Genomic DNA, 17,284 nt, shown 5'->3' on the forward strand with positions numbered 1-17,284 from the left:
TTTAAAGTGTACAATTTAGTGGGTTTTAGTATACTCATTTAATTGGGCAACCATCATCCCTAATTCCAGAACATTTTTATGACCCAAAAAGAAATCCTGTTGCACGTCAACTATACCTCAATTAAAAAAAAAAAAAAATTACCCTCAAGCAGCCACATACACACCCCCATTCATCTCTCCCCGCAGCCCCAGGAAACAACCAATCTATTTTTCCTTCATTATGGATTTGCCTATTCTGGACATTTCATATAAATGGAATCATATAATATGTGGTCTTTTGTGTCTGGCTTCTTCACTTAGCATATGTTTTAAAGAATCATGTTGTAGCATGTATCAATTCACTCCTTTTTATGGCCCAATAATATTCCAATTGCATGGCTATACTTTTTGTTTATCCTTCACTTGATGAATTTGGGGGTTGTTTCCACTTTTTGGCATTATGAACAGACCATTTGTGCTATGAATACTCATGTACAAGTTTTTGTCTGAGCATATGTTTTCAATTCTCTTGTGTATATGCAAGTCCTTTGCCCATTTTTTAAGTTGGATTGTCTTTATTGTTGACTTGTAAGAGCTCTTTATATATTCTAGATACTGGACCCTTATCAAATGTATAATTTGCAAATATTTTCCCTCATACTGTGAGTTGTCTTTTCACTTTCTTGATGGTATCCTTTGAAGCACCACAGCTTTTAAGTTCAATGAAGTCTAACTTACATTTTTGTTGTTGCTTGTGCTTTTGGTGTCATATCTAAGAATCTCATGCCAAATCCAATGCTGTGAAGATTTACTCTAATGTTTTCTTCTAAGAGTTTTATGTTCTTATATTTAGGTCATTGATCCATTTTGAGTTAATTTTTGTAGCTGCTATGAGGTAGGGGTCCAAATTTACTCTTTTGCATGTGGAGATCCAGTTTTTCCAGCATCACTTATTGTAAAGACTATTCTTTCCCCCATTGAATTGTCTTGGCAACCTTGTTGAAAGTCAGTTGATGGCAGAGGCAGGAGGGGATTGAATGAAGGCAGTCGAAAGGTAAAAACTTCCATTTATAAGATAAATAAGTGCTAGGGATGTGATGTACAACATGATAAATATAGTTAATACTGCCGTATGTTATACATGAAAGTTGTTAAGGGAGTCGATCCTAAGAGTTCTCACAGGAAAAAAAATTTTTTCTATTTATCTTATATCTATATGAGATGATGTTCATTAAACTTATTGCGATAATCACTTCATAAGTATATAAATCAAATCATCATGCTGTACAACTGAAGCTTATACAGTGCTATATATCAATTATATCTCAATAAACTGGAAGAAATAATGAAAATAAATTTTTAAAAAAGAAAATGAACATATATGAGTGGGCTGATTTCTGAGACTTTAAATGCTATTCCCTCGGTCTATATGTCTATCCTTATGCCAATACTTCACTGTTGGTTACTGTAGTTTGTAATAAGGTTTTCTTTTTTTTTTTCAGCTGTGCTGCGAGGCTTGTGGGATCTCAGTTCCCTGACCAGGGATTGAACCTGGGCCGTGGTTGTGAAAGCCCGAAATCCCAACCACTAGGCCACCAGGGAACTCCCATAAGTTTTGAAATCAGAAAGTGTGAGTCCTCCAAGTTGGTTCTTTTTCAATATTGTTTTGGCTATTCAGGAACACTGGCAATTCCATGTGAATTTAAGGATCAGCTTTTCCATTTCTGCAAAAAAGGCTGATGGAATTTTGATAGGGATTACATTCACTCTGGGTGGTATTGCCATCCTAATATTGTCTTCCAATCCATGAATGCAAGATGTCTTTCCATTTATTTAGGTCTTTAATTTCTTTCAACAATATTTTATAGTGTACAGCTCTTTCACCTCCTTGGTTAAATTTATTTCCTAGGTATTTTATTCTTTTGGATGCTATTGCAGAAGGAATTATTTTTAAGTTCCTTTTCAGATTGTTCATTGCTGGTGTATAGAAACACAACTGATTTTTGTGTGTTGATCTTTTTTTTAACCTCTTTTTAAAAATTGAAGTACAGTTAATTTACAATGTATTAGTTTCAGGTGTACAGCAGTGATTCAGTTATATATATGTATATATTTTTTTCAGATTCTTTTCCATTATAGATTATTATAAGATATTGAATATAGTTCCCTGTGCTATACAGTAGGTCCTTGTTGTTTATCTATCTTATGTACAGTAGTGTGTATATGTTAATCCCAAACTCCTAATTTATCTCCTCTCCCCCCGCCCCCATTGTGTGTTGATATTGTACCTTGCAACTTTGCTAAATTCATTTATTAACCGTAATAGTTTTTTTGTAGATTCTTTTGAGATTCTTTCTATATAGGATCATGTCATCTGTAAATAGAGAAAGTTTGACTTCTTCCTTTTTAATTAAGATGCCTTTTATCTCTTTTTCTTGCCTAATTTCCCTGGATAAAACACCCAATGTAATTTTGAATAGAAGCGGTGAGAGGGACTTCCCTGGTGCTCCAATGGTAAAGAATCCACCTTCCAGTGCAGGGGATGCCAGTTCGATCCCTGGTTGGGCGACTAAGCCCGCACACCACAACTACTGAACTCACGCACCTCAACGAGAGAGCCCACGTGCCGCAAACTACAGAGCCCATGCACCCTGGAGCCCACGCACCACAACTAGAGAGAGAAAACCTGCATGCCACAACTAGAGAGAAGCCCACCTACTGCAACTAGAGAGAAGCCCGCGCACCGCAAGGAAGACCTGACACAGCCAAAACAATAAAGACGAAGAAAAAAAAAGTGGTGAGAGTGGATATCCTTGTCTTGTTCCTGATCATTAATTATGATGTTAGCTGTGGCTCCTTTATCAGGTGAAGAAGTTCTAATTTGTTCTAAACACTCTAATTTGTTGAGTGTTTTTAACATGAAGGGATATTGGATTTTGTCAAATGCTTTTTCTGTGTTTTGAGGTGATCATGTGTTTTTTCCCCTTTATTATTAATAAGGTATATTACGTTGATTGATTTTCAGATGTTAAACCAACCTTGAAAACCTAAGATAAATTCCACTTGCTCGTGCTGTACAGCCTTCACTTCCTGCTTGTGCAGAGCTTCAAGGTCAGCCATATATCACCGATATTAGGGCCTTTGCAGGTTTGCAGGTCTTTACTGGGCATGTACTCAGTCCTGCATACACACATGACCGTCTAGATTTTCTAGATTCCCAGGAAAATGTGGGAATTTTAAAAACTCCCATATTCTCCTATTTCTCCTTTTTTAAAAATATTTTTTTATTATTATTTTTTATCAGCCTCTTGTCAGCCCCAACTCATAACCCTGCCTCAGGCAGTTGTGTTGCCCCTGACTTTTTTTTCTTATAAACATAAAAATTTCAAACGTACAGACAACTTTACATACATAAAATAAGTCTAATAACTTGATTAAATATATTCCTAAATATTAATGTTGACATTATTTTAAATGGAATTTTTTGTTTTTTCTGTTTTTTTTTAATTAATTTATTTTTAGCTGTGTTGGGTCTTCGTTGCTGCGCGCGGGCTTTCTCTAGTTGCAGCGAGCAGGTGCTACTCTTCCCTGCAGTACACGGGCTTCTCACTGCGGTCGCTTCTCTTGTTGCGGAGCACAGGCTCTAGGCACGTGGGCTTCAGTAGTTGTGGCTCGCGGGCTCTAGAGCGCAGGGTCAGTAGTTGCGGTGCACAGGCTTAGTTGCTCCGTGGCATGTGGGATCTTCCCTGACCAGGGCTCGAACCTGTGTCCCCTTTATTGGCAGGCAGATTCTTAACCACTGTGCCACCAGGTAAGTCCTAAAGTGGAATTGTTTTCATAAATTCTTTTTCAGATTATTTATTGCTAGTGTATATATATGACAGATTTTTGTGAATTGATATTTTGTCCTATAACTGCTAAATTAGTTGACTAGCTCAAATAATTTTTTGTTGTTATAGGAAGTTTTATAAGATGAAGTTTTATAAGATGATGTGATCTGTGAATAAACACAGTTTTAATTTTTCCATTCACACATGGATGTCTTTTATTTCTTTCCTCAAGACTCTGGGTAGAACTTCCAGTACACTGTTGAATAACTGTGGTGAAGGCCTGCTTCCTGGCCTTCTTCCTGATTTCAGGAGTAAATCTTTCAGTCTTTAACACTGAGCCAGATGTTTGCTGTGGCTTTGTAAACTACTCTTTTCCATATTGAATAAATTTCCTTTTATTCCTACTTTGAGTGTTCATATTATGAAATAGCACTGGGTTTTGATTATAGCTTTTTCTGCAGTAACAACAACAAAATGCTCATGTGAAACAGACTAGCTAATGGGGTGGACCACTGGGTTAGGTGGATAGAGGACTGAGACCATGGTGGGTGGGGGTGGGAATTATCAGTCCCATTCTCTTCCAAGCTTCAGACTCATCTTTCCAACTACTTTAAATACAAAGATTAGCACCTATATGTCCCACAGGCAATTCAAACTTATCCTAAGATTGAACTTTCCAGAAACCTGCCTCTCCTGTGTTCTCTATTAATGGTGGTGTCACCCCACCATTAATGTGTTTTCCCAGGGAAGAAACCTCATGTCACCCTTCTCTCATCCTCTTAATCCAGTCTATCACAACATCCCATCTCCAAACAAATGCCCCTTGAATCCACCTCCTCCTTTTTGTTTTTTTTGGTTTTTTTGGTTTGGTTTGTTTTTTTGGCCACACCAAGTGGCATACAGGATCTTAGCTCCCCGACTAGGGATCAAACCCTGCCCCCTTCAATGGAAGCACAGAGTCTTAACCACTGGACCGCCAGGGAAGTCCCCCCTTTCTCCTTTTTATGTCCAATGCAATTCCCTTTTCTTTTTCTTGTGCCAAGGGGCTGGGGATGGAGAGATGAATGACATATGTGCACTAATTCTTAAGACCTCAGTCTACTGGGAAAACCCATTGAATACAATGTTAGTAGAACAATAATTTACTCAAATATTTGAGTACCATTCAAATATTTATTGAGTACTTATTAAATGCCAGGCATTATTCTAGGTGTTGGAAATACAGTAGTGAACAACACAGTTCCTACTCTAATGCATATTATATTTTAGTGGGAAGACAGATAATGAGCATGTAAAAACAATGTTAGTATTGAGTGGGTAGAGAAAAAGGAGTGTTGCTATTTAGAGAGCGGGCGCAGGGACTTCCCTGGTGGCACAGTGGTTAAGAATCCGCTTGCCAATGCAGGGGACAAGGGTTTGAGCCCTGATCCGGGAAGATTCCACATGCCGCGGAGCAACTAAGCCCGTGCGCCACAACTACTGAGCCTGCGCTCTAGAGCCAGCCCGTGCTCCGCAACAAGAGAAGCTATCGCAATGAGAAGCCAGCACACCACAACAAGGAGTAGCCCCCGCTCACCGCAACTAAAGCCCGCGTGCAGCAAGGGAGACCCAACACAGCCAAAAATAAATTTAAAAAAAACCTGAGTGGTGACACAGACCCTACAGCCCACAAAGGCTACAGTATTAACTTACCCTTTACAAGAAAAGTTTGCTGTATGCGCTCTCCCTAGGTTCCGTTCATTCTGGTAGCTTTGGTTACCATTTATACGCCAACGATTCCCAAAGTAACACCTTCTGTCCAGATCCCTTCTCTATGGATGGACCAGACATGACCATCCATCTGCCTGTCATTCCCACGTGCGGGAGTCACCAAGAGCTCAAAATGCACACGTCCAGACCAGCTCCTACCTCAGCCTACCCATTCTCACTAAGTGGCACCAATAGTCATCCAACTGGTCACGTGAGGAATTCGGAATCCTTGACACACCTCCCGCCCCCTAAACCAAACCCTTCAAAACAAAACCCAAGTCCCCCTCTCGTTTCCACCTCTACTGCCTTCCGCCCTTCTCCAACGCACTCACAGCTCTCATCCAGGACTACAGCAGTAGCTTCTAAAACGGGTCTTTATAAGGCGTAAATAAAACCGGGCAAGCCCCGCCCGAATTGTGCCCTGGGTCTCTCAACCTCCCCCCGAGGCGCGCACACGGCCGGGTTCTGCTGCACCCCAGCCTGACCCTCGGCCGGGCTGCAGCGCCCTCACGACCCTCTCAGATCCAAGACCTCGGCGCCCCGCCCTCCGACCCAAGGCCGCTCTCTGCGGCGCCCGGAAGATACGTCAAGAGGCGGGGCTACATTTTACAAACGGAACCGTGACGCTTTGCGTTTTCTCTTTCCAGCCAGCGCCGAGCGATGGGTGAGTGGTTTTCTGCTTTGGGGCCGCGGCTGGGGAACGAGCTCAATCCGGCGCCATCCTGCCTCGCAGCCCAGCCGGGAGCGCGGGCGCCCGGGCCCCGGGCAGCGAGCCTCCGCGAGGAGGGTGATGCTCGGGCTTGGGCCGCCTGGGCCGCTCCGGGGGCCGCACGGACCGGGGCCGCGAGCGGCACCATCATGGCTGCCAGGGTCGGGACGGGAAGGGGCCGGGCCGCACGCGCGTGATGACAACTTGGAAATGCTGTGACCTCCCGACTGCGCTATGGGGGAGCCAACCTTGGAGAGCTGAGCGTGCGGCCGCCGGCGCGGGGCGTTGGGCTGGCGGGCCCCGGCCCCGGGCTCCCTGGCTCAGGCTCCCTCGCCCCAATTCCACACGTAGGCATCTCTCGGGACAACTGGCACAAGCGCCGCAAGACCGGGGGTAAGAGAAAGCCCTACCACAAGAAGCGGAAGTATGAGCTGGGACGCCCCGCTGCCAACACTAAGGTGCGTGCGGGGCCTCACCGCCCGGGAGGTCTCCCACCTGCCTTCCGCGGTCCGCCTGAATCTTTGTGGGGCTCTGCGATTTGCTGTAGGGACTAGGCGGCCTCCTCACCTTTGCGTGTTGGGTAAATACTGAGAGATTGCATGGTGACAGCTACTGTGTCCTAGTGGTACCTGCAGGGCGCCTGGAGCGAGTGGGCTCTTCAGTGATAGTCAGAAACCTGGAATTTTTGTTGCACGGAGACTTAATTTTCAGTGTTTGGAATCAGGTTTTTCTTCTTGGAGGTAACTAGAGTGATGAAGAAGTATCCTTAGGCGTGGTTGTGGCCGTCTTGGTCACCTGTGTGCCACTTGCCAATGCTAGGACTTGTCATAGTTACACTGACTGTTACCTCCGTCCAGCTCGGGTTCCCTTCCTTCTCTCTAGCTTCTCCTTGATAACCTACTTCCTGTCTCCTTGTGTTTTCTAGATTGGCCCCCGCCGCATACACACAGTCCGTGTGCGGGGAGGCAACAAGAAGTACCGGGCCTTGAGGCTGGACGTGGGGAACTTCTCCTGGGGCTCCGAGTGTGAGTGAGGCCCTGCAGGCGTGGGTGGGAACTCAGCACTTAAACCTTTTCTAAGCTTCAATAAGTGCTTTTAGCAGGAAGTCCATGGCCTGAACCAAGATACTGAAATTTCTCCTGTTGAAAGACCTTGAGGTTCTGGAGCTTTCTCTCCATCCTGTCCTGCCTCTTAACTCCTGTAGCTTCAGGGATTGGGGCTGAATCTAGAGACCATGTATGTGTGGGTGTCAGCCACGTCTGGAAAGATGGGTTTGTGGAAGATGAGCTTATGCCCTATGGCTCTGTAAAGGCTTAGAGTTCCCATCTCCTTAGGCCCTGCTAGGGTGCGGGTGGGGGACAGTTAACCTTAGGTTCACATGGCTTGATTCTGAATTTCTCCTGTGAGCAGGTTGTACACGCAAGACAAGGATCATTGATGTTGTCTACAATGCATCTAACAATGAACTGGTCCGTACCAAGACCCTGGTGAAGAACTGCATCGTGCTCATTGACAGCACACCGTACCGACAGTGGTACGAGTCCCACTATGCACTGCCCCTGGGCCGCAAGAAGGGGGCCAAGCTGGTGCGTGTTTGGGGAACCAACGTCCTGTGGGGGGAGGGGAGGCCGCCCTGATTCCAGCCTTCTTGTGATGAAAACTCTGTCCAGTTCTGCTACTAAAGGGAGAGATGAAAGCTTTTAGTGCTGAGGAAGGTGGCAGGGGCATGGGATATGCAGTGTTGAAGGCTATGACATTCCTTCCCTGAGATAGGGTTTGGGGAGGCCCCACTAACCCATGTGTGTTTCCTTTATTCAGACTCCTGAGGAGGAAGAGATTTTAAACAAAAAACGATCAAAGAAAATTCAGAAGAAATATGATGAAAGGAAAAAGAATGCCAAAATTAGCAGTCTTCTAGAGGAGCAGTTCCAGCAGGGCAAGCTTCTTGGTGAGATGGCTTTTGCGTTTGGCAAAGGGGAGGGTCCCAAGATACGGTGTGCCCTCTGTGGGCTAGAGAGTTTGGTAGCATCACACAAGCACAAATCAGAATATTTGGTCATCCCATTAGTTTGAAGCTGAAATGGAAAATAGTGGGCAGGAGCCCATAGGCCTGAGCTTGGTTTTTGCCTCTGAATTTCAGGAGTATTCTGAGAAGTCTGTGTCCAGGCTTAGGGGGTTGTCTTAGTGATGAAAACTTTGTCCAGTTCTGCTACTGACTTTAAGTGATGATAAAGTATATCTGAGGAGACAGTGGGCTTCATGCCTGCCCCCAGGATACCTGGACCAACATGGACTCCTAAGGGGATACGTAGTGTGGGTAGGCCCACAGTGTCATTTTGCTAAGGACCACATACTCTCTTGCAGCTTGCATCGCCTCAAGACCAGGCCAGTGTGGCCGAGCAGATGGCTATGTGCTAGAGGGAAAGGAGCTGGAGTTCTATCTGAGGAAAATCAAGGCCCGGAAAGGCAAATAAATCCTCTTCCTTCCTATCTTAGCTCATGTTATAAAGGTGTTTATTGTTCTATGCCCTGTGTCTGAGAATATTTGATTGTTTGGCACACAGTAGAGTGCCCCAACTCCCTTTGCCTGCCTCCGTTTGCCCAGGCCTATTATGTGCCTTTCTATAGCAGGAGGAACATTTCTCACCCCTAAGGCTGAGTTTCAGTGGCATCAGGGATGTGGCATGCAGGCTGAGGAGAGACTGTATGAGGGAGGCATCCCAGCACGGGGCCCCCAACAGTATTGGGCTGTTGACTGGACCATGATTGGAACCTGAAACCATGCTGCTTCTATAAGGTTCTCTTAGAGACCCTGTGTGCAGACCTTGGTTTTAGGGGTTTATTACAGGTTCATGGATGGTCTAGAAACCTTGAAATTGTGTTCCAGATTTCTGCATTGTTAAACAGGTTATACACATTGACATAATCTGTATGCTGTCAGCTTTTGGATGTCTTTCTGAAGTTAATTTTCCTTTGAACCCTAATCCTTTCCCCTCTCATTACTCAAAATTATGTAATATTACCAGTGATGGCTGCTGAATCTCTAAGGGTCAGCTCTTGTCTTCAGTTTAGCTACATTGTCTGTCATCAACTTTTTTTTTTTTTTTTTTTTTTGCGGTACGTGGGCCTCTCGGTGTTGTGGCCTCTCCTGTTGTGGAGCCAGGCTCTGGACGCACAGGCTCAGCGGCCATGGCTCACAGGCCCAGCCGCTCCGCAGCATGTGGGATCTTCCCGGACCGGGGCACGAACCTGCGTCCCTTACATTGGCAGGCAGACTCTCAACCACTGCGCCACCAGGGAAGCCCTGTCATCAACTTTTAAAGATGGTTTAAGCTCCATCTTTCTAACTAGCTCAGACCTACTTGACACCTGCATTTGGATATCATAATCGGACTCTAAAGGTCACCATGTTCAAAACTGATCACGTTCTTCAGCTTTCCCTTTTCAAACAGTTTCTCAATTATTTGACTGCAGCAAATAGTGGTCTTCATATGACAACATAAATCTTAAGGTCATCCTTGGGTCATAACTCCCACATCTAATGTCACCACATCTTGTTGCTTCAACCTTTAACACCACCTCTACTGTTCTGGTCACATCTCTGCATCCTACTTGCTCTTCTGTTGTCCCCAGTGCAATCCCAGCTATCAGTGATCATTTTTAAAGATATGGTTTTTTTTTTTTTTTTTTTTTTTTTTTTGCGGTACGCGGGCCTCTCACTGTTGTGGCCTCTCCCGTTGCGGAGCACAGACTCTGGACGTGCAGGCTCAGCGGCCATGGCTCACGGGCCCAGCCACTCCACGGCATGTGGGATCTTCCTGGACCGAGGCACGAACCCGTGTCCCCTGCATTGGCAGGCAGGCTCTCAATCACTGCACCACCAGGGAAGCCCAAGATGAGATTTTTTTTTACAGGACATCCCATCTCAAAATTCCTACCAGATGGTACGGAACTCAGTGGGACGTGGTCCCTTCTATAGTGACTGCCATCCTGGCCTTACTGAACATATGTTCACTTACTATTCCCTGTGTTGGGAATACTTTCCATCATATACCCACATTGCTTATTCCTTCCAGGTCTTTGTTTTGTTAGTCTAGTGAGTTCTTCCCTGATCACAGGATTTTAAATTGTACTCCCCTCCATGCCATATCCTTTGCCCCTGTTTTTTCTCCTTATCTCTTAATTTGGCATAAATTTTGCTCGTTTTATTTGCTTGTCTTTTTTTGCCCTCTATTAGAATATATCTCCAGGGGAACAGGGATATGTTTCCTGTGGCATCTCCAATACCTGGAAAAGTACATGGCAATATACCAGGCACTCAAATATGTGCTTAAGTTAATGAGTTCTAAAGAAAAAAGGTTTTATCCAGTTTAAAGTTGTTGGAAAGCACATGTCTTAAGAGCTAAAGAAGTACAAAATCTAATTGGTCCATCACCTTGGCTAAATTGCAGACTTCTGTGAGTAGACGTTTGGGAAAGGTGAACCCCCTTTTCTAGTACAAAAACTTAAGGACAAAAAGTCAGTCCAGTCCTCTAAAACCTTACCATTGGCTCTGGGGAGACCTGGCCTTGGCCTTCCCACCCAGTGATCTTCCCTTACCACCTGAACATTAGCTGATGTTTGCTGAGCTGTGTGTTGGGCATGGCCCAGCAACACTTTGCCTTCATCTTCTAATTTGAGCTCTACAAGGCATTGATGTTTATTCCTCCCCTCCTTCACCCTCTAGTCAGTCCGTAGGATAAGGGGTTCTTTTTCTAAAGAGCCTTGAATTCATCAACTATCCATCTGCACTGCCTTCATAGATGACCATTCTTACCCTGGAGCAAGGCTACCTCTTCTGTAGACCCAGCAAAACACCTCAGGTTCCTTCTGAGTGAATGGTGACCACAAGGTGCTTTGTCTTCACAGTATAGATTTGTCGACCAAGGCTGAGAAAAATTCAGTATCCCCTGTCACCCAGCAGGAAAGTAGAAGCCAGCACTGTAATCCTGTCAGTCAACAGGAGGCTGCGCGTCCTCACAACCTCTACCTACACTCTTCATGCCTCCCTTCCTTTGAATTCTGGCATTTGTCTTCCTTTGGCCTTAATGTTCAGTTTTGGCATTCGCCAATTTTTTCAGTGGTGGCTGAGCTTAGAAGGCAGGAATCTTAGAGAAAGTCAGTTTAGCAGCAACTCTAACATAGTGCTCTGTGGGGCTGTTTTCCACAATGCCCCGTCTTACTACCATCAGCTGAGTGCTGCGGTCCGACCGCAGAGATGGATGGACCTGCAGCTTTCACCCCTTAAACTGTCCTTTTTCCCTGTTTGGTTGGTAGGAGCAGAGAAGGGCTTGGTTCAGATGCTGGAAGTCTAGGCTGGGTGGTGTATGACTACCCTCACGTCTCAGTTGAATCAGCTTCAGGGCAGACTCTCAAACCCTCATCTTCAGTCCATTGGCAGAGCATGCCAATTCAGTTTTAAGCAATTTTAATTGCACAGTAATAAATATATTTTCATTGTAAACAAAACTGAATATGAGAGATGAAGCAAAAGTACCCCAGCACACACTTTGACCCCTCATCAGAGTGAGGTTATCACAATAAGGAATATCCTAAGCATCTTTTTATGTATGACTCAAATTGTGATCCCTGGGGCAGCAGCAGCAGCATTCCCTGGGAACTTATTAGAAATGCAAATTCTTGACCCCATCCCAGATTTAATGAATCAAACGCTGGGAGTCGTACCCAAAACTTTAACCAGCCCTTCAGTGATACTGATGCTCCCTCAAGAACCGGCCTAGCCCCGCATTGCGGAGGAAATTAATCGTGTCCCTTGGCTCTAGTCCTCTGTACCTCGCCTCTTGTATCCTAGCTTCACCTCCCCCAAGCCAAAATGGATGCATTCCTAACTCTGGTTCAGGCTCTTCTGCCCTTTCAAGGGTCGTCCCTAAGTGCTCCGGCTTAGGGTGCATGGAAGTGCTGCTCTAATAGCTCCGGAGGGCCTAGGGGAGGCAGCCAGATGGCCCGGCCCCGCTGCCTCTGCTTAGGGCTCCTGAGCCTCGTCCCCTGACCCCGACGCCTCCTCCTCGATGCGGTCCGCGGCTTCGAGGTCGCCGCCCTCCTCGGCCCGGAAGCGCAGCAGGTGAGGGGTCCGGGGGGCTCCTCGGATGCGGCCGAAGTTCCGGAGGCTGATGGCTGGCGAGGGCGCTCCTACGCCCAGGAAGCGGCTGAGCAGCGGGGTCTGCGTGGCAGTCACCGGCCGGGCTGGCCCAGGGGACGTCTCCACCTGCAGGCTCTGCTCAGGGTCGTCGCTAATGCTGCAGGTGGGCGGGAGGGCGGTGTGAGTGAGCCTCTGGCAGCTGGGGGACCGGCTCCCCAGAGTGGGGCCTGGGGCAGGAGGGACCGAGTCCTGGGCACCCCGGAGGGTGGGTGGGGAACTGGGGCCCATGAGCTGACTCAGGTCCTGCCTCGGCCTGCGTGGGCCACTCACCGCAGGTTGAAGGTGGAACCCAGGAAGGAAGGCCGCAGTGACTCGGCCACAGTGGCCACAGTGTAGGGCGGCTGCGCCGAGTCTTCATCCCAATATGGGTCCTTCTCCACAGGTGGCAGGTTCTGGTACATGTCATCCACGGAGAGCAGGGACACCTGGGGCGGGCAGCGGGTCACAAGGATCCCCCTCTCCTGCATACCTGGGCTGAGAGCTGGCAGGGAGGGAGAGCCAGACTGCCAGTGAGCTGCCACCAGACCCCTAATCACCTGCAAGTTGCGGTCTATAAGCTTGTTGGTTTCAAAGTCGTCATCATCCTCACCAAAGGGATTGATGATCTGTTCTGCCACCTGCAGGTGATGGAGTGTTTTCTGGGCTTAGAGCCCTATTTCCTAACCCCAGAGTTGGGGTGGGCTCTGGGCCCATGTCTTGACCACCCGAAGTGCCCACCTTGAGCCAGCCAGCATAGAAGAAGAACTGCAGCAGAGTGGTGAGAGGCACGTACATGTCCAGGTCCCCCAGGGCTGGCCCTGGCTCCAGAAGCTTCTGAGGTTTCGCAGCCCCTGCCTCTGACTCCACGAACTGGCGGCCAACCAGGGAGAGGGCAAAGAAGGAGTATACTGCTATGGTCACCACCTGGAGAAAGGGAAGCCAGGCTAAGTGGGGCAGGGAGAAATGCCACCCCTGCCCCAAGGGCCAGTGGCAGATCTAATAAGTATAATAAAACATGTAGCAAGGTGTGGCAGCACCAGATAGGAGGGGATCATCTTAGTGGGGGGTCCAGGGAGGCTTTGAAGATGAGCCTGTGGCTGTTGAGTGTCTCACTGGACCAAACTGTCCCAGGGCAGGTACCATCTCTAATTCTCAGTGTCACACACAGCACAGGACATACAGTAGGCACTGGGACAGGGGAGGTGAGAGGCAGTTACTTGGGTGTAGACGAGGGGGATGCTGATCCAGTCATAGTGGAACAGCATGCTGCACTTGGCCCGGTACTTGTTCAGCTCCTGGTGGAACAGCAGGAAGAGGAAGTCAGTGGAGGCGAGGAAGGAAGAATGGGGAGGGGACAGGGGAGCCCAGCACACGTTAGGCCTGGGCCAGGTCTAGAGGCTCATTCTGCTTTCAGAGGTGTTGTCAGGCTGGGGTGACTGTGATGGAAAGCAGTTTAGCAAAGTAACTGCAAGGACAGAGCCTGGAGCCAGGTCTGAGGATGATTCCCAGCTCCACTAACTAGCTGTGTGACTTGAGCAAGTTTCTTTTCACTCTGTGCCTCAGTTTCCTTACTTCCTCACACTTGCAAAAGTGTGCTGTACATAATTGGCACCATGTAAGTGTTAAGCACTAAAATTATTATTCCAGTTTGCAAAACTAGGGGGAGGAGGGCAGATGGGTCTGGTCCTAGGCTGACTCACTTCCAGGAGCAGGCAGAGAGCAATGTCATCACGGATTCGCCCATCCCTCCGGGCCTGGGCCGCCAGGTTGGTGAACCAGACGCAGGGGATCCAGTACTTATTGAAGTCAGATTTCAGGCTCTCAAACTTTTTCCTCTCTTCCTGGGACATGAAACCTGCAGGGATGAAGTGAGAGGGATGAAGACTCACTCATCCTTGTCCCCGGGGACTCACCGCCTTGGGGCCCTGGAGCTCCCCCTAGTGGTCAAACCTCCCCTCCCAGGAAGCCCGGGAGGCAGGTCCGGTCCCGCCCGCTCCAGGGCTCCCCCAGCGCGGCACCTGCGTCTGGCTGTGGGCCGCGCACCTGCGTCCACCACGTGCTCCATGGTGGGGAAGCGCTTGAGCACGCGGGTGCTGACCGAGCGCAGCACCAGTACCGACGCGAGGTTGGCATAGCGGATAAGGGTGCGGCGCAGCAGGCGGCCGCGCTGGTCCACGCCGTGCACGCTGGCCGAGATGACGCACATCAGCTGGTCCGGCAGTGGGATGCTTGTGTACTGGGCCCACCAGCGGTTCACCACCAAGGTCACGTAGAAACCTGGTCACCATCATGGGTAGGGGGGACGGGAAGGCAAGATGGAGGTCTCAGGAGTCAGCGTGTCCTGCCCCCACCCAGAGCGCGTGGTCCAGGCCAGGTGGAACCAAGGCAGGGGGAAGGACACATTGGCTCCAGCACCCTGCCTCTCTGTCAGGGGGACAGCCTCTTCCTCTTGGTCCCTCCCTGATGTACCAACCCAGGCAGGGAGGAAGAAGAGTGCAAACCTCCTCAAGCAGAAGAGAAGTGATGGTTCAAGTGCAGGCAATGGTTAACTCTGAGCCCTGCTTCACATGGGGGTTGGGAGGGAGGTGTCACCTCTCTCCAGTTCTCCTCCAGTACCCAGAGGGTTGTGAAGCCAGCAGGTGGCTTGGGCCTTGTTTGGAGTGAGGGTCCAGCACGTGATAGGCAGGGCCTAGTCCTCTGGAAATCCTGGACCCCACACGCAGCTCCCATGCCTGCTGAGCCTGCTCTGGTTGCCCTCCAAGCGGTTCCGCTGGGGTAATTTTGACCCTCAGAGCTAGCAACCCAACCCAAAGGTAAGGAAAGATGGTTAGGAGGCTACAAGGGAGAACCCCTGGTTCTTTGAACTTACCTAGTACAAAGGACAAGGGGATGAGTTCTGCAGAGCGGTTGCAGTATCGGGCCACCTGAGCATACACAAGCCTCTGTTCCTGGGTCAGCAACAGCCTGGGGAATGTCAGGTGAGGCCTGGCTTAGAGAGAGGTAGGCAGCCTAGTCACCCGCAGGCCAGCCCTGAGACCCTGCCCTCACCCTCGCACCGGTAGGTGATGCTGAGCAGAGCATACAGGGCGATGAATACGAGGAACTCCTTGTAGAGGAGCTTGTAGATGCTTCCCCTCCAACGGAGAAGCAGGCCAGAGAAGCCTCCGAAGCGGGCCTCCGCTACTTTGAGGGTGTATGAAACCGTCATGGTGCTGCGGGCCTGGGGCAGAAGGTTACAAGAGCTGCTCCCAGAGCTGTCCTTCTCCCCCAGCAAACCTTCTCCTTAGCTTGCCTTCTCATCACCCACCTTAGATCCCCAGGCAACCTTCCTTCAACTCTGGTCACCCGCCACCCCAGCCTTCACCCTGTGTCAGTAGACAAGGGGGAGGAAGCTGCAGAGCAGACAGAGCACACGCCCACCCCCTAGGACTCAGTGGTGTGTGGGTCAAACCAGGATGAGGTAGGGCAAGGGGGAGCTGAGGTCTACACCCTCTCATGCATGAAGCTTCCCTAAGCTCCTCTTCCACTTGCAGGGCTAGGAGTAACCGGGTCCTGAACTGCTGAGGACAGGAGATCCAACTCTAGCCCAGACCCATGCACCTTGGAGTCTTGCTCTCGAAGCTGATAGCTGGTCTCTCAAGGCCCAGGGCACTCTCACCCGCACCCCACATCTACTTACCTGCTCTGGACAGCAGCCTGTGCTGAGGAAGGGGAACTGAGCTAGCCTTCACCCCACAGCACTTAAGTACCTCCTGGGCCCATAAAGTTTGGCTGGACTGAGGTTATCATTGATGGATTGAGGTTGTCACCCAGCTTTCCCTGGTGCTGGGAACTGGATGTGTCTCCCTATGCCTGCAGGGCTGGGCTGGCCTTTGAGTGTCATAAATGCCATCATCATTGACCCCACAGTTCACACCATGTCCTTGAAGCCAGGGTGACAGGAATTACTGTCCCAGCTCCAGGTGAGAAGACAGATGCATGATTAAGTGTTACAACAGCTGCTGATCGCAGAGCACTGACTAAGTGCCAGGCACTGTGCCAAACACCACTACATCACACCTCTGACCTGTCCTGGGAAGCTCCTTCCCCCACACTGTGAGCTGGTTCTCAATGCAAGTGTTTTCTGAAGAGAGGAAGCATGGAGAGGTGGTTAGGAGCACAAGCTTGAGAGACAAACCTGAGTTTGAATTCTAGCTCTCTGTAACCTTGTCCAAGATACCTAATTTCTCTGAACCTCAGTTTCCTCCTTTGCAAAACAGGATCAATAACTCCTTCCTCACAGGGCAGTTGGTAATATTCAGAGAAACAATGCCTGGAGCCTGGAGCATGCAGGCATTTATCCTGGGCGGCTGTTACCATGAAAAGCCAAGTCTTTTCCCTTTGGTTTCCACCTACTGGTCCTTCCACTGTTTGCATCCCAGAACCAGGCAATCCTGCAGAGACTGAGAGTCAGAGACCTTTCCTCTGATGCCTGTCCTGCCTGTCCCTGAGCCAAACAGTGCCAGGTCCTGGCTTTTAATCTGGGTATAAGGCCTCTGAGATGCCCCCCACTTCCACCTGCCATCACCAGCCTCTGGCCTCACTCCTTTTCACTGCTCCTTTGAGGTCCATCCTTGCATAAGTTAATCATACTGGCCTATAATCCATCTACAGAGAGATCTCCCCTCCAGCCCATGAAACCCTTGAGGACAGGATTGCATCTGATTCATCTCAGTAAAGCTGGGGAGGACTTGAACCCAGGCAGGCTTTTCTTTTCTTTTCTCTTTCTTTCCTTTCTTTTTATTCTATTTTTTAAATTTTTATTGGAGTATAGTTGATTTACAATATTGTGTTATTTTT

The 17,284-nt window shown here is 48.6% G+C and overlaps 2 protein-coding genes and 4 non-coding genes across 6 annotated transcripts; 5 read left to right on the forward strand and 1 right to left on the reverse strand.

The window, feature by feature from the left end:
* The first annotated feature begins 6,170 nt into the window (after window positions 1–6,170).
* RPS8 (ribosomal protein S8) lies at window positions 6,171–8,794 on the forward strand. The gene is made up of 6 exons (XM_060021232.1): window positions 6,171–6,222; window positions 6,619–6,725; window positions 7,193–7,292; window positions 7,678–7,853; window positions 8,086–8,215; window positions 8,632–8,794. The coding sequence occupies exons 1-6, from the start codon at window positions 6,219–6,221 to the stop codon at window positions 8,739–8,741; spliced, it is 627 nt and encodes a 208-aa protein (XP_059877215.1). The 5' UTR covers window positions 6,171–6,218; the 3' UTR covers window positions 8,742–8,794.
* Window positions 6,456–6,535, forward strand: LOC132416393 (small nucleolar RNA SNORD55/SNORD39). The gene has a single exon (XR_009517580.1). It is a non-coding gene; the product is annotated as a small nucleolar RNA SNORD55/SNORD39 (small nucleolar RNA).
* On the forward strand, window positions 7,010–7,113 carry LOC132416460 (small nucleolar RNA SNORD46). Its single transcript, XR_009517601.1, has one exon. It is a non-coding gene; the product is annotated as a small nucleolar RNA SNORD46 (small nucleolar RNA).
* LOC132416451 (small nucleolar RNA SNORD38) lies at window positions 7,914–7,981 on the forward strand. Its single transcript, XR_009517593.1, has one exon. It is a non-coding gene; the product is annotated as a small nucleolar RNA SNORD38 (small nucleolar RNA).
* On the forward strand, window positions 8,447–8,515 carry LOC132416445 (small nucleolar RNA SNORD38). Its single transcript, XR_009517592.1, has one exon. It is a non-coding gene; the product is annotated as a small nucleolar RNA SNORD38 (small nucleolar RNA).
* Window positions 8,795–12,249: 3,455 nt separating the features above from the next.
* On the reverse strand, window positions 12,250–15,653 carry BEST4 (bestrophin 4). The gene is made up of 9 exons (XM_060004591.1): window positions 15,502–15,653; window positions 15,315–15,409; window positions 14,489–14,722; window positions 14,146–14,300; window positions 13,663–13,740; window positions 13,184–13,369; window positions 13,003–13,083; window positions 12,737–12,891; window positions 12,250–12,563 (listed from the first exon to the last, which is right to left on the reverse strand). The coding sequence occupies exons 1-9, from the start codon at window positions 15,651–15,653 to the stop codon at window positions 12,290–12,292; spliced, it is 1,410 nt and encodes a 469-aa protein (XP_059860574.1). The 3' UTR covers window positions 12,250–12,289.
* Between the last annotated feature and the right edge of the window lie 1,631 nt (window positions 15,654–17,284).

This window comes from Delphinus delphis, chromosome 1 (assembly GCF_949987515.2).
Source record: "Delphinus delphis chromosome 1, mDelDel1.2, whole genome shotgun sequence".
In the NCBI taxonomy this organism is placed as follows: Eukaryota; Metazoa; Chordata; class Mammalia; order Artiodactyla; family Delphinidae; genus Delphinus; species Delphinus delphis.